This window comes from Fundulus heteroclitus, chromosome 12, assembly GCF_011125445.2.
Source record: "Fundulus heteroclitus isolate FHET01 chromosome 12, MU-UCD_Fhet_4.1, whole genome shotgun sequence".
Lineage (NCBI taxonomy): Eukaryota > Metazoa > Chordata > Actinopteri > Cyprinodontiformes > Fundulidae > Fundulus > Fundulus heteroclitus.
Genome location: NC_046372.1, coordinates 45,933,641 through 45,949,890, shown reverse-complemented (window position 1 = coordinate 45,949,890; position 16,250 = coordinate 45,933,641). Strand labels below are relative to the sequence as shown.

The 16,250-nt window shown below is 41.2% G+C and overlaps 1 protein-coding gene across 4 annotated transcripts in view; it reads left to right on the top strand.

Annotated features, from left to right (window-relative positions):
• Positions 1-16,250, top strand: part of tnc (tenascin C) — a 65,245-nt gene continuing 48,995 nt past the window's right edge. For 3 of the 4 annotated variants that reach the window (XM_021309169.2, XM_021309177.2, XM_021309171.2), the window contains exons 1-4: positions 1-487; positions 5,084-6,862; positions 15,779-16,042; positions 16,128-16,243. In XM_021309169.2, the coding sequence (XP_021164844.2) occupies positions 1-487; positions 5,084-6,862; positions 15,779-16,042; positions 16,128-16,243 (2,646 nt within the window). The remainder of the gene's footprint in view (positions 488-5,083; positions 6,863-15,778; positions 16,043-16,127; positions 16,244-16,250) is intronic. The other variant, XM_036144672.1, reaches the window with a different exon arrangement.

Sequence of the window (16,250 nt, the reverse complement as noted above, 5' to 3'; positions counted from 1 at the left end):
ATGGGGATGAACGGTTTACTCTTGAGCTGCATAACCGTGGCGGCACTAATCCAGCTCTCCACCGCTGGCCTGGTCAAGAAGGTCATCCGCCACCGGAGGGAGACCCTGATGCCTAAGAAAACCCAAGAGAACCTGACTATTCCCCATCCGGACCAGCCTGTGGTGTTCAACCATGTCTACAACATCAACGTCCCCTCCACTTCCCTCTGCTCTGTGGACGTTGACTCGCCGGGAGGCACCGGGATCAAACACAAGAGCGCCTCGCTGGACATGCAGAGCACCGAGCACATGGAGCACACGGTCGATGGAGACAACCAGATCGTTTTCACTCACCGTATCAATATTCCCAAACAAGCGTGCGGCTGCGACAACCAGCTGCCCGACATCAAAGACATCCTGAACAGACTGGAGATGTTGGAATCGGAGCTGTCTAGTCTTAGGGAGCAGTGCAACAGTGGAGCCGGCTGTTGTGGAGCTCAGGTTACAGGTATGTTAGCTTTTTACAATATTCAGCAAATCAGCAGCAGTCTTTTCTTGTTGGGTTTTTCAAGACAGAACAATTTGAAATGTTGCCAGATTTGTCGAAAAAAGACCTGAGACCCAGGCAATAGTCTTGCAGTTTTTAGGTAATTAAACCACAGTGATTTTACTTTTCTTCACTGCTATCACAAACTATCATGTCTATAGTAGGTGCAGTCTTTTACCAAAGTATTCACATGGCCTGACATTTTCCACATGTTGTCAGGTTACAGTCTCAAATTTTAAATGGATGTACTTCATTAAGATTTTAAGTGATAGACTAACCCCACACACCCACCCCCGAACATGACAGTGTCCACTACCTCTATCCTCTGTGCATCACTTGTGATGAAAACCATTTAGCTCAACACATACTAGAACAATAAGTACAAATAAGATAAGATAAACTAAAACAAAACAATACGCAAAATAAATAAATAAAATGCACTACCAGCTCTCAAAAATACTTGTGGACCTCTAAACATTGTGGACCGACAAACAGCTGACCTTATGTACAGGTAAATAGTCAGTCCAAGATATCTCACCTTGTCAGTAACTGAATCAAGAACGTATGTAACCATAATATAATTTTGGTAAACAATGGCTCAGAATTCACACACAACCATAACACCCAGACACAAATAAAGACATAATGTTCAAGTTGAATGCACAAACACCTCCTGAGAAGCTAAAAGTGTCTAAATAATCCTTAGCATCTGGTAAGATTTAAATGTTAAAGTCAAAAAGGACAAATAGTAGTCACTTTGTAGAATAATGTAAAACCATGCAATTACCTGGATATACCAGACATACTCTCCTGGAGAAGTTAAGAAGTGTGCAAATAGTCATTAGCAAAAATGACTTGGGTATGTTGTTGTTCAGCCATGTCCATCTTACATCTTACGTAGTGGTCTGTATGGGTGAGCCTTTAGACCAGCACACAGTCCCGCTCTCGTACCCTGTATCGTCTTGCAGTTCCTCTGGTGTCTAGGTCTTGGAGGCAGGTTGATCACAGCCTCTGTTGTCCACTGTAGGTCAGGTTCTCCCCAGTTCTAGCAACCCCGCCCTTCCGTACAGGATTAAAGCTTGGAGTGGAGATACCACAAACAAAAACACAAGTACGAACATAATAAGCTGAGATCCTTCAGGATTTTTTATTTAAATATTTAATTTTAGTTCTGCAGTTTGTAAAAAGGCAGAAAAATTCAAGTTTGCTCTCCTTTGAACAGAGAACACTGTATCCCCTACATGGCTTACGCCGAACAGCAAACAGGACATTTTATGGCTTTTGTTCAACAACAGCTTTCTTCTTGCCGTTTTACAATGAATATTTTACCACCTGAACAAAGGGTTTCTGAACTTTCTCTAGAATTACCATGGGTCTATCACCTGATTACAGAGACGGTCTGTTCATCAGGGCGATTGGGCAACGCACTACCAAAGGGAGAAAGAGAGAGGAGGGAATTTATAAGTTAAACCAATCAATCTGCGTTAAATGTTGCGTTGAGTACATCGCCTCCTGTGTCCCACCTCTTTTTGGGCGATTTCAACATGGTTAAATATCGCCCCGATCTCTCTTATAGATGTCCATGTTAAGAACGTTTTTTTCAATATGCAGGCTCTGCAATGCATTCTCTATGGCTTCCGGGAGTGCTTGCACTAACGTATTTACGTCATACAGTACGTAGATCTGCTGGATTACCGTCAGGTGTGAGAAGAAGAATGTCCAAGTATGAATAAAGTTTGATATAAAAGAAAGTGTGAGAAATGTACTGGAGCATTTAAAACCACACCTACAGCAGCAATAGAAGTAGAAATGGGAGAAATGCCATTAGATTTAAGAGGAACAAAACTAGAAATAAATCATTGGCTGAATTTAAAAGGCAATAACTGAGATCATCCAACTTGGGAAATTTTAAATCCATGTTGGGAAAAAGAAAAGAAAGAAATGAGGAGTTTTGGATGGACAATTGAAAATAAAATAAAATAATTTAAAATAAATGATTTAGAAATTACTCAAACAACACCAATATCAATTATACCACCATGGATTTTACCAGAAGCGACAGTAGATATGACAATAATGGAAAAGAAACAAGATAAATCCTACATTGTAGGTAGTTATTCAGTACAGTTACATCTAAACAAATATTATCAATATATTCAATTTTATACAGATGCATCAAAAATAAATGAAAAAATAGGAATAGCATTTGTAGTACCAGAATTCAATATAAGAATGGGAAAACGAATTACAGACGGATTATCAGTATACACAGGAGAAATGTTGGCAATAATATTAGCTTTACAATGGGTAGAAGACATAAAACCATTAAAAACAATCTTTTGTTCAGATTCAAGTTCTGCATTAATAAATTTAAATATAATAAATCAGATAGTAGGATGGACATCTTATTAGAAATATTTCATACATTATTCACAATACAAAACATGGGTTTAATAGTTATATTTGTGTGGGTTCCAGCGCATATTGGGGTAGAAGGAAATGAGAGGGCAGATAAATTGGCAAAGAGGGCAATTCAAAATCCTATAAATTTTATCATTAAAACAAGTAAATCTGAGGGAAAGAGTATAATTAAAGAAAAACTTATGGAAAAATGGCAAAAAAGGTGGGATGAAGAAAAAACAGGTAGATGATTTTATAAAATTCAAAAAACAGTAAGAGAAAGAAGAAATGGAAGACAAAATAGAAAAGAGGAGAGGGTGATAACAAGATTAAGATTTGGGCATTGACTTTACATCAAAATGTGTGAAATGTTAACTGTAAGTCCAAACTCACAAAGCACTGACAGTAAACAGGGTTTACGTAGCTGTCAGTTTACCCATTAGATGGGTCACTTTAGCTATCACTGCAACTATTGCCCCCCCCTGACACATTTGGTAGGAGCCGCCACTGCCTGATTAGCTGATTAACGCTGTATTTATCTGGCCTGTCATTTTTATTCAATGGCAATGTTATGGGAGCTTTGTAGCACGCAACATGTTCTGTGTTCAATTGATGGATTGAGCTCTGTGAACAGAGCTCTGTGAGACGTTCAAACATAGCAATATTGTGTAAGGACCTGCTTTAAACATCTCCACACCTTTCTCCCTGACCTGCCATGTTCATTGGACTTCATGATAATGTTTGCTCCAATATTCTCTAACAAACCTCTGAAGCCTTCACAGAACACACATATATTGAAAATAAATTATACATGCTGACTTTATTTAGAAATTAGATCATCTAACACATCAATCACTTGTGGGGTCGCAAGGGGTGCTCGTGTCTATCTCCAGCTGTCAACGGGCGAAAGGCGGGGTACACCCTGGACAGGTCAATTGCAGGGCAACACAGAGACAAACAGGACAAAGATCCATTCTCGCACACACTCACACCTAAGGAGAATTTAGAAAAAAACAATTAACCTAACAGTTATGTCGTTGGACTATGGGGAAGCCGGGGTACCTGGAGAGAACCCATGCATACACAGGGAGAACATGCAAACTCCATGCAGAAAGGGTGTATATATATATATATATATATATATATATATATATATATATATATATATATATATATATATATGTATATATTCCTTTTACAAATATGGACCATGTATTTGTCTGTCACAGATCCCTAAAAAAATCTGAAAATCTCAATAAATACATAAAATGAGAAAACTTATGCACACTTTTGTGAGGCACTGTGGGTTGTGACCTGATTGTGGCAGCAATAAAGTGTGTTTTACCACCTTACCGTGATGCTTCCCTAACTTAACCAAAAATGAGGGTACAGTAGTAAAGAACATTACATAAAAGGAAGGAAGGCAGAAACAGGATACCCATTTTTACGGATGATTTAGCTTCTCCTAGGAGAGCAAAGCTAATTTTTTATGACAGGATTGTGGATCCCTGCAGAAATGCTGTTGACATTAACTATAGGTGTAGCCAGCAGTTACCAAAGCAGGACAGCTGGCAGGATGCATCTGTAGAGGACAGATTGTGTGAAGAATGATGGAAAATGTCAGGATGAGACCAAGGTGGATGTTAAATGTTTTGTAAGCTTGTAAGATTTGTTTTCTTTGTTTTGTGCAAAGTTGAAGTCAAAGTTTAATAGAAATAAACAAAACTGGATAGATCAATCTTTTTCTGTATTTAGCTATTATTCTTTATATTCAATCTATAATATATGCATCACTGGTTACCTTTATTCTAAAATGGATGACATCCTGCCAACAAGTCAATCAGTAATATATATATCTATATATATATACTTTTCTTACCAGATTCTTACCAGATTACTGGCAACATTTCCTCTGTTTAAAAAAAGGAAAAGAAAAACAGATTTATTTTTATTTGAAGCGTTTAAGCAGACTCAGATGGGCCATTTGTTTCAAGACTTTTGTTGTTTGGCTAGGCTTTGATTGTACGTTTTCCAGTGCTGGTTTTCAGCAACAGCTGCTGGCAAACTCACCACAACAAAGTGTCTTGTTTAAACAACTAATGTACTTGAATGACTTTGAACTAAAATTCCTTTTTTTGTCTTATTGTCTTCCTAAAGGAGAGGTGTCCACAAAACCCTTCTGTAACGGACATGGAAACTGGAGCACTGAGACCTGCAGCTGTTCCTGTGAACCGGGATGGAAGGGCCCTAACTGCACAGAGCCTGAATGTCCCAATGATTGCCAGGACCAGGGTCGCTGTGTGGATGGTAGATGCGAATGCTTTGAGGGTTTCGGTGGGGATGACTGTAGTATTGAGCTCTGCCTGCTGGACTGTGGCGACTATGGCCACTGTGTTGAAGGGTCCTGTCTTTGTGAGGAAGGCTTCATTGGTGAGGATTGTTCGCAGACCAACTGCCTTAACAACTGCCTGGGTCGTGGACGCTGTGTGGATGAAGAATGTGTCTGTGATGAGCCATGGACAGGCTATGACTGCTCCGAGCTCATCTGTCCTAATGACTGCTACGACCGAGGACGCTGCATTAACGGTACTTGCTTTTGTGATGAGGGCTTCACTGGAGAGGACTGTGGAGAGCTCAGTTGTCCTGACAACTGCAACGATCGTGGCATGTGTGTGAATGGTCAGTGTATGTGTCAGACTGGCTACAGTGGAGAGGACTGCTCAAAGCTTACCTGCCCCAAAAATTGCAATGAGAGAGGTCACTGCTTCAATGGGAAGTGCATATGTGATCCTGGTTTTGAAGGTGAAGATTGCTCAATCCTCTCATGCCCTGACAACTGCAGCAACAGGGGTCAGTGCATAAATGGGGAATGTGTTTGTGACATTGGATACCAAGGGGAAGACTGCAGCGAGCTCTCCTGCCCCAACAACTGCCAGGACCAGGGTCGCTGTGTTGACGGGCAATGCTTATGTGACAAAGGCTTTGCAGGTGAAGATTGCAGTATCAAGACATGTCCTAATGACTGCCTTGGAAGAGGAGAGTGTGTAGACGGAAAGTGTGTCTGTTTTGTGGGCTTTACTGGAAAAGACTGCAGTGAGCTGACCTGCCCCAATGACTGCCTGAACCGTGGTCACTGTGTGGACGGCCAGTGTGTCTGTCATCAGGGTTTCACGGGTGAAGACTGCAGTGAGAAGACATGTCCTAAGAACTGCCACAACAGAGGTCAATGTGTGGACGGCCAGTGTGTCTGTCATCAGGGTTTCACGGGTGAAGACTGCAGTGAGAAGACATGTCCTAAGAACTGCCACGACAGAGGTCAATGTGTGGACGGCCAGTGTGTCTGTCATCAGGGTTTCACCGGTGAAGACTGCAGTGAGAAGACATGTCCTAAGAATTGCCACGACAGAGGTGACTGTGTGGACGGCCAGTGTGTCTGTCATCAGGGATTCACGGGTGAAGACTGCAGTGAGAAGACATGTCCTAAGAACTGCCATGACAGAGGTCGCTGTGTGGATGGCCAGTGTGTCTGTCATCAGGGATTCACGGGTGAAGACTGCAGTGAAAAGACATGTCCTAAGAACTGCCATGACAGAGGTCGCTGTGTGGACGGCCAGTGTGTCTGTCATCAAGGTTTCACCGGTGAAGACTGCAGTGAAAAGACATGTCCTAAGAACTGCCACGACAGAGGTGACTGTGTGGATGGCCAGTGTGTCTGTCATCAAGGTTTCACCGGAGAAGACTGCAGTGAGAAGACATGCCCAAAGAACTGTCTGGAGAGAGGTGACTGCGTAGATGGTATCTGTGTTTGTTATGAAGGTTTCACCGGACCCGACTGCTCTGTCCTGACCTGTCCAGAAGACTGCCACAACCAAGGCCAATGTGAAAACGGAGCATGTGTCTGCGATGAGGGCTTCATTGGGGAGGACTGCTCTGAGGGTAAGGCAGACAATGTATGTGTAGCTTTGTGCAAATGATTTGCATGTGTGTATTTCTTACAATCAGTAGGTCTTAAAAGGGTGTGGCTTACAACTCACAACATTTTCTAAAGGAGGATTTCCTTTTGTGGGTCTCCCCAGGGCTAAGGTCTCTGCCAGGAGCCTCATGCAAGTGGTCCAACTGCATTCAAGATTTAAGAATCTTTATTGTCAATATGTATTACCATAATGTTATAATGGCTACTGCCTCAGTGCTCCTCTTTCGTGTTTTATTTGATTGGACTGGACCTTTAATGTTAATGATCTGATTCCGCCTTATTTAAAAGATCAGTCCTTTCTTCGTAATTGTTATGTAAATCCTTCAGATATTCGGCCAGGTGACCTCTGAAAGTGTATGGATGACAGAGTTGCAGTCACTGACATTCATGAACTAACAACAATAACAACACACTAGAAAATTTCTGAAGAAATTTAGCAAGGCGACTGCCTCGTGGTGCGTATCGTCCTACCCATAAGAGTTACCCTTGTGAATATCATATTCCTACGTTCATCACAGCCCCCACAGTGAGCGTCGAATTATGGATTATGTGATTTTGGTGTCTGTGGAGCATGTCTGCAGCATGTAGCAGGGGCAAATGGGGTTAAAAAATGGATGTTTGACACCTCATAAAATAGACATGCTTTATCCGACATGGCCCAGATTTGTTGTGGAGCTTTGTCTCAGAAGGAAGTACAGACTCTGTCAAGAAGAAGTTGGTAGGACCTTCCTAGAGCTACTTCCGGTTAGCAACATGCCAACCGTTAGCCGCTAACATAATTGTATCCAGTATCAGCGTGTGATTAGTTTGGTCCGAATCCTGTACTGGGAAGTGCCTCAAAAAGGGTCAGATCGGCCTTCTTTAGCAACTCAGTCTCACCAGATCTGTGCCCAGAACTCAACATTTGGTGTGTAGTGCCCACAGGTGGGTGGTGCTGTATAGGCCGAGGGGGGGGGGGGGGGGGTCTGGGCATCCTGGCAGGTGCTGTTGGAGTCAGAGGCCCAGTAGGAAAGCATGTGAAATCCAACACAGGACAGGAAAGTTACACATGCCTGATAATCACTGGGAAATTGTAAAATGTTAAGAGGAAGTGACTGCGAATTTCAGATTCCTACATTCATCACAGCCACTGCAGTAGGTGTCGAAAGTTGCCATGCAATGTCAATGGCACATGTCCCTGGCCTGTAGTAACCTCTTGTCATGGAAATTCAGTCACACCTCTGTTGCACCCATGCAGACACTTTGGGTCAGAGTCTGTCTAATTGGAATAGAATAGAATACTTTGCCTCAAACAACACTCGATATTTCGTGAACCGTAAATGGTAGAGACGTAATTTTTTCTGCGTATTTTTTGTAACGGATAGGGGAACAAGACAAACTATCGGTTTTTGCTGGAATTATTACTGTGAATGCAGTAGGCATTCACAGTTATTGAGATGCTCTTCCGCCTTTTTACTGTTTAAAGTTTGATTCGCTTCTCCTCCTACAGTTTTTCTCCGATTTCAACCATTCAACTTTTAAACTATTCAGCTTCTTCTGGAATCGATGGCTATGTCTTTTTGTACTTATATCTTTTCAACTTTTTAAAATATTCAGCTTTTTCTGCACATTTTCAGCTTTTTTTTCTCCCATAGGAAATGAATGTAATTCACTAAAATTCCGCTCATTTCAGCTGCTTTTTGACAGCTTACTGCTTCAGCCTACTTTCAGCTAGAAACGCCATTCAACTTTTAAAATGTAGTGATATCTTTCAGCTATTATGGTCTATTTCAGCTTTTTCATATCTTTTACCATTTTCATATAGAACCTCCTTAAAATAATTTTGGCTTTTCAAGAAATTCAGCAAATAACATGCGTTGCTATGGTCGTCAAGGAGGCAGTTATAGAGTGCGCACTCTAGAAATTCAATAAATTCTTCATCTCCGAACAACTTCTTCTCACTCGCTCAATTTTCAACCTATCCACATAAATTATACATCAAAACGTAGGAATTTTTGTCTGGAATCAGGAAATGTAACCCTCATTGGTGTAGCATTTATAGATTTTTCGCAAATCACCTCAGAGCGACACAAACCCGAAACCTCCCCCATTCATTTCCTATGGAGCGGTTTTGAAAAATGACGTCTGAAAATCCAAAACATCACACGTTTTCACATCGTCGCTACTCTTAAACCGTTTGATATACAGGCATGGGACTTTCACATATGAATGTCCCAACCCTTCTGGCACTCACAAAAAAGAAATTTTGTGGATAACTGTTACGGTTTTTCCGCAGGAACAATTTGTTCGGGAGTAGCGAATGTGCAAAATCCTGAAAATGCTTTAGAGCTGCATTGTTCCACATGATCCACTTTTTTACATCGTCGCTGTGCCTACACCGATTTTTGTACAAACATAAAAATGAGCAACATAGTCCTCAAAGGCCTGCTGATACTCACAGTGAAATAATTGTTTTGATATGTCTTATACTTTTTCAGCTACAGCGATTTGTTCGGGACTGTTTTTAGAGGACTTTGGAAATTCCTTAAAAAACCCCTTTAGATCATAATTTTTTACGCCTTTATTAAACTTTTTCCAGCAAAAAACAATAGCTTTTCTTCTTCCCCTATCCGTTACGAACTAAACGCAGAAAAAATTACGTCTCTACCATTTAGGGATCAGGAGATATGAAGCGTTGTTCGGGGCAAAGTTCTCCATTATAATCCAATGGGACTTATTGTGAGCAAAGTCTCCACTTCGGTAGTCTGGCCGATGCAGGTGTGTCAGTGAGTTTCCATGACGACAGAACTCTGAGGGCCAGAGGGAGAGGATCAATTGAGATAGAATGGCAACTTTCGACGCTCACCGCAGTTGCTGTGATTAATGTAGGAATCTGAAATTCGCACAGTCACTTCCTCTTGACATTTTAAAATTTCCAAGTGACTTTCAGCTATGTGTCATTTTTCTGTCCCATTTTGGAATTCACATGCTTTCCTATTGGGCCTTTGCTTCCAACAGGACCTGGCATGATGCCCAGACACGACCCAATTGGCCAATACAGCACCACCCACCTGTGGGAAATGGCGCTACTGACCATTTTGGTCAAATGTTGAGTTCTGGGCCCAGATGTGGTGAGGCTGAGTTGCTAAAGGAGGCCAATCTGACCCATGAACTTTGGTGACGTTTGGCGACATTAAGTATTGGCACCCCTATTTGAGGCACTTCCCAGTACAGGATTTGGACCAAACTGACAGAGTACAATCACCCGGTGATCCTGAGCACAACCATGTTAGCGGCTAATGGTTAGCATGTTGCTAATTGGAAGTAGCTCTAGGAAGCTCGGACAAACTTCTGCTTTACAGAGTCTGTACCTCCTTTATACAGAATGCTCCACAATAAGTTTGGGCCTCGTCGCGTAAAGCATCTCCAAGTTAGAAGGTGTCAAACATCCAATGCTTTTCAATGGGGGTGAAACCCCTTATACTCCCTAGAAATGCAGGCCCACATATGGCAACAGTATATTCAAGTTTGAAATTCTACTTATGCTTTGTTAAACGATTCAGTGTTTAGAATGAGTTAGGAAATGTTTGGTGCCTTTCCCTCAGTTTTTTCTTCTTCTAATCATTCAGCTATTGTTCTTTCATGTTCAAATTCTTCAACTCTTTCAAATTCTTCAACTTTTTCAACTTCTTCAACTTTTTCAACTTCTTCAATGCTTTTCAGCTATTTTTTCTCTTCTTCAAAGATCTTCTGCATCTTTTGCTTAATCATTCAGCTATCTGCATTCACAGTGCATTTTCGCAGGAAATGCAAATTTTTCTAGTTTTAATAAAGGCGCAAAAAATTATGATATAAAGGGGAGTTTTAATGAAAATGCAAAAATCCTCCAAAAACGGTCCCGAACAAATCGCTGTAGCTGAAAAAGTATTAGAGATATCAAAATAATTATTTCACCGTGAGTATCAGCAGGCTTTTGAAGACTATGGTGCTCATTTTTATGTTTGTACAAAAATGGGTGTAGGCATAGCGACGTAAAAAAGTGCATAATTTGGGGGCATGGATCTCTGATCCTGTTTGAGCTGCGATTTACCCCGCGAGCAGCACTTCGTTTCTCCGGAACAATAAAGGTTAGAGATGTAATTTTTTCTGCGTTTATTTGGTAACGGATAGGGGAACCAGACAAGGTATGAGTTTTTGCTGGAAATATTTTAATTTAGGCACAAAAAAATCATGAAAAAAGGAAATTTTGAGGAAAATGAAAAAATCCCAGAAACATTGTCCCGAAGAAATGGCTGTAGCTGAAAAAGTATAAGAAATATCAAAATAATTCTTTCACCGTGAGTATCAGCAGGCTTTTGAGGACTATGGTGCCTATTTTTATGCTTGTACAAAAATCGGTGTAGGCACAGCGACAATGTAAATAAGTGCATCATTTGGGGGGAAGAAATTCTGATCGTCTTTCAGGATTTTGCACATTCGCTACTCCCGAAAAAATTATTCCTGCAGCAAAACCGTAACAGTTATCCACAAAATTCCTTTTTTGTGAGTGGCAGAAGGTTCTGGACATGTATGTGTTAAAGTCTCACGTCTGTACATCAAACGGTTTAGGAGGAGCAGTGATGCAAAAACATGTTTTGTTTGGGATGTTTAGGTGTCATTTTTCAAAACAGCTCCATAGGAAATGAATGGAGAGGGTTTTGAGTTTGTGCTGCTCTGGGGGGATTTTTGAAAAATCTATAAATCCTTTCTATGTAGAGTGAAAATTGAGCGAGTAGGCTAAAATTGTTCGGAGTTGTGAAATCTTTGAAAACGCCAGAGTGGACCACTGTAAAATTCCAGCATTTTCTCCATTGATTTGTATGGGACTTTTTGGCATGGTCACCATGGTAACTGGAAATGGTGTGAAGTACAAATAGCACACTTCACTGTATTGATATATAGTTTGTGGGGGTAGACCGTACAGTTCGGGCTGTAATAACGGTGACAGAAGAAAGATAAACAATAAAGAAACCCTTTTTAGGTATAATATAACCTGACCCTAGCCAGATTGATATCGCTCCGCCTAGCTTCACTCACATCCATCTGGGACCTCTCCCATAGAGAGTGATTTCTCCAACCAATTTCATTGTCCAGCCAATCAGGACGCAGGGCTGGAGTTTCATAGATGTGACGTAGTGGAGAAGCGACCGTGAGACTGTTTTGATTTAGACAATGGCGGCTCGCATCGAGGAAGCAAGCATTAACATTGATGCTGCTATTTCTTCCGTGTTGTCCAATCTACCTAATATTGTTTCATTAAAAGAACATCAAAGAATTGCTCTGAAGGCTTTTGTTGGTGGAAACAATGTTTTCGCCCTTCTCCCGACCGTATTTGGCAAGTTTTGTTTTCCGGGGCACGCCTGTGGTGGACGACGCGGCGCCCGTGGCGGACGATGCAGCGCCAGTGGCGGACGATGCAGCGCCCGTGGCGGACAACGCGGCGACCGTGGCGGACAACGCAGCGTCTATGGCGGACAACGCAGTGCCCGTGGCGGACAACGCAGTGTCCGTGGCGGACAACGCAGTGCCCGTGGCGGACGCAGTTAGCGCGAACCATGTTAGGAGGGCTTTAGTCCTCGACGCGGTCGGCCCGGGATCGACTCCGACCCGTGGCGCTTTGCCGACTGTCTTCCCCCTCTTCCTGTCAGCTCACTGTCAATAAAATGCGTGCCACTAGTGCTGCAAACACATAAAAAAAAAAGTTTTGTTTTTTCCTGCGTCGCTCTCATCAGCGTCACGGGTTGGCTTCGGTGGAGTGGTTGAAATAGTACGTCAATAAAGATGACAGACAAGTGGCTTATTCAATCATATGCAAGGATTTTTGATAAGGCCCAGCCTTCAAAAAAGGCCATTCCTATGGATCAGTCCCAGATGGATGTGAGTGGAGCTAGGCGGAGCGAAATACATCTGGCTAGGGTCAGGTTAATAGTAATAGGCTCTGCCCATGCATTTGCATTGCAGTCGCCTAATAATTTACTCACACAGACAAACAGGGGTTATAGACCTGGATCCACAAAACCAAACAAACATTTAAAAAGCCCACACAGGCAGTCATATGCTCTGGTTCCATGACAACTTGCCATATGATTTATTATGTGTTTTCCAAAGTAGATTCAATAATAAACTAGCACATTTTAGCCCCACCGGGGCGAAAGTTCTTAAGGAGACATCCTACAGATTGTGGCCCACGGCCTATTGCTGCTAGTTTCCTCTGCACATGTGCGCTTCTAGTGTTTATATACCCAGTGAGCTTCTCATTGGACAACCTTGATCCAATGAGAATCCATTTACACTGTCTCTCACATTGTAATGTCTATTCGCACACTTCAGTTTCTCAGGGAATGTTACTTCAGTTGATCATGAGGCCAAATAAACATGTAGACCACAGAACAAAAGGATGGTCTGAAAGGAGTTAATGTCTAAACTGAAGCATACCTTTGTCGGATGTATGAAAATTGCCAGCTTTTATTGACCTTTATCTTGACATGCATCAGAAAATTCACCACTTCACGTTTTCTACAATATTAAATATGGCCTTTTAGTTTATTGCAACTAAAATGTGTGATTCAGAAATGTCAATAGAGCATTTTGTCTATACAATGAAATGTATCATTAATATTAGTATGAATACTCTATGATCCAAGTTTATATATATATATATATATATATATATATATATATATATATATATATATATATATATATATATATATATATATATATCTTCTGTTTGTGCCATTTCTCAACAAAAACTCAACACACTTCACACTCATTTGACTTAATCCAATTCAATACAGTCCCTTGGTTTATATTGGCAACCCATCTAGGAAAGTTTTCATTTGACTGCACAAGTTAATCTGTCCAGTATTTCCAATATAAAGCATTCAGTTAAAACCTTTTTCTCTAATGGCGCTTTCAGCTGAGGACTTCAAAGTCAATTTCCTTTTATGACCAGTTATGCAGTAAACTGATGATTTGGTTTATATTGGCTTCGATTGACCAAGAATTGCTTTGCAGAATGATATGGAAAAATGAGAAAATGTGGTTTTGGAAGCAGGCGTGAGATGAGGGATCAGGGATGAGGGTGGAATCTGGTATATGTGAACAGTCAGCAGGTTTAAAAAGAGCCACATTTGAACCACAGTGAACTAACTCTGCATCCAGCATTTAGATTGAGTTGTACCAGAAAAGGCTTGAAATATTCAGCATCCTCCACAATAATCATTTTTCCTGGTGTGTAATAACTCTTCAAACAAATTAATCTGATGTGAAAAAATCTAATACACAAACTTTTATGCTGGTGCTATGCTAAGATAAAAATGTGACAGAGTTCTGATCTCTGTCACTTTTCAAAATAGGAACGACAAAAAAAAAATGACAACTGAAACTGACAGACAAGGTCATAGACAAGGCCTGTTGTCCTCTGCCACTGCTTGGATCAGTCTGACTCAGTTCACCTGATCCTCTGCCTTTATGTACTGGGCTTCCACAGAAGCAGAAACAGAGTTGTTTTTGAAAAGCAACTGAACATGCTTGTAGTTAAAACCTGTGCAAACCATTTAAAACATTGTGCCACATGACATGGACACCAGTGGGGGCTTAAAACTCTTTTTTTTTAATGTTTAGAGATGTAGCCATTTAAAGCATTTTGTTTCCAAAAAAAGCTCAGACAGACATGAGGAATATATTTTCCCCATGTTTCCATAAAGATTCACCTAAAATGGCTGGGGAATAGTTTTCAGTGTTTGAGTATAGCAGATATTACATTTATGGAACCTTTAATGGACCTGCAGGGAATAAAGCCCAAATTTGACTGGTTCTAAAGTTTTTTTCACTGCTGCTTTCAAGTTGCTCTGTTTTAGTCTTTGTGGCTCAAACAGAAGAACTGGGCAACATGTTATATTCAAAAAACAGATTTCAGTATGTCCAACCTCTAGACCTGGCATTACCTGTAATGATTTTACTGAGTAACTTTGATTTTCTACAAAAACACAGGTCTATAACATTTGACAATAACACAGATGCAAATAGGTTAAATGAACTTCTTCCATAGGATGACTGGATTCAGTCTTAAAACATGTGCATACTCTCCAAGACTAGAGAAAGATTAGAGAAAGGGTAAAGCCGCTGCTTTTCTGCATCAAAAGGAGTCAATAGCAGGGGTGACTATAAATCCCTTCTGGCCTGGTCACATCTTAGGGTGTAAGAATGTAGCCAGGGAGATGCATTTGTGATTTTCCTACTGGAACTGTTCCCACAGCAGCACGTTCTCCAGTCATCCAGACTCTATGTATGAATGATATATATTTTTTTGCAGAGCTACAGTCTTGATGAAGAAAGTATACTGTTTAAATTCTACTTTCTTTCAATGGATCTTCATTGTTTAGTGTAGAATGACACGATGGGATGTCTAGGTTGTTGGTGTTCTACACTTGGTAAAGACCACATCATTTATACAATAGAACTTGAGAACTGAAACGATAACCGTAGCAACATTGTAGAGAAAAAAATTTTAAAGGCAGGAAAACTAGATGACACATGAGTTAGGTTGTACTAACTCATGTTGTGCTTCCCATTCAACTAGTTTATGTGTTCATTTTGAATCATTTATTTTTGTCCACACTCTAGATTTGTTTAGACCAATTATTCTGTAATGTCTTACAATGAGGTTGTCGTTTTTGATAGGCTTAGGTAGATTTACGTTGTCATATTCAGGCAAAATTTGGAACAACGGTGTTCAATGCTGACAATCAAGAATCAGTTTAACGTTCCTCTCTAACCGCTTACTTTTAAACCCTTTCACCACATTTACCACATTTGCATTGTTTGCACAAACCGCTCTCAATCGTGTTTGTCCACAGTCTCACCACCCAAGGACCTGACTGTGGTTGAGGTGACTCCAGAAACAGTAGACCTAACCTGGGAGAATGAGATGCGAGTGACAGAGTACCTAATCACATATGTGCCCACGGCCCCTGGAGGTCTGGAGCTTGACATGCGGGTGCCCGGAGACCAGAAGGAGGCCACCATTCGCGAGCTTGAGCCTGGTTTGGAGTACCTGATCAGTGTCTACGCTGTACTCAGCAACAAGAGGAGCGTTCCTGTCAGCGCTCGCGTGGCTACACGTAAGTGAAAGCTATGCATGGTGGTTGCTAAAATGCATCTCAGAAGATGTGGATGGAGACCAGTGAGAGTTTTCCTTATGTCCAGATCTTCCCGAGCCTGAGGGCCTTAAATTTAAGTCAGTGCGAGAGACATCTGTGGAAGTGCAGTGGGATCCCCTGGATATTCCATTTGATGGGTGGAACCTGATCTTCAGAAACACGGTGAGTC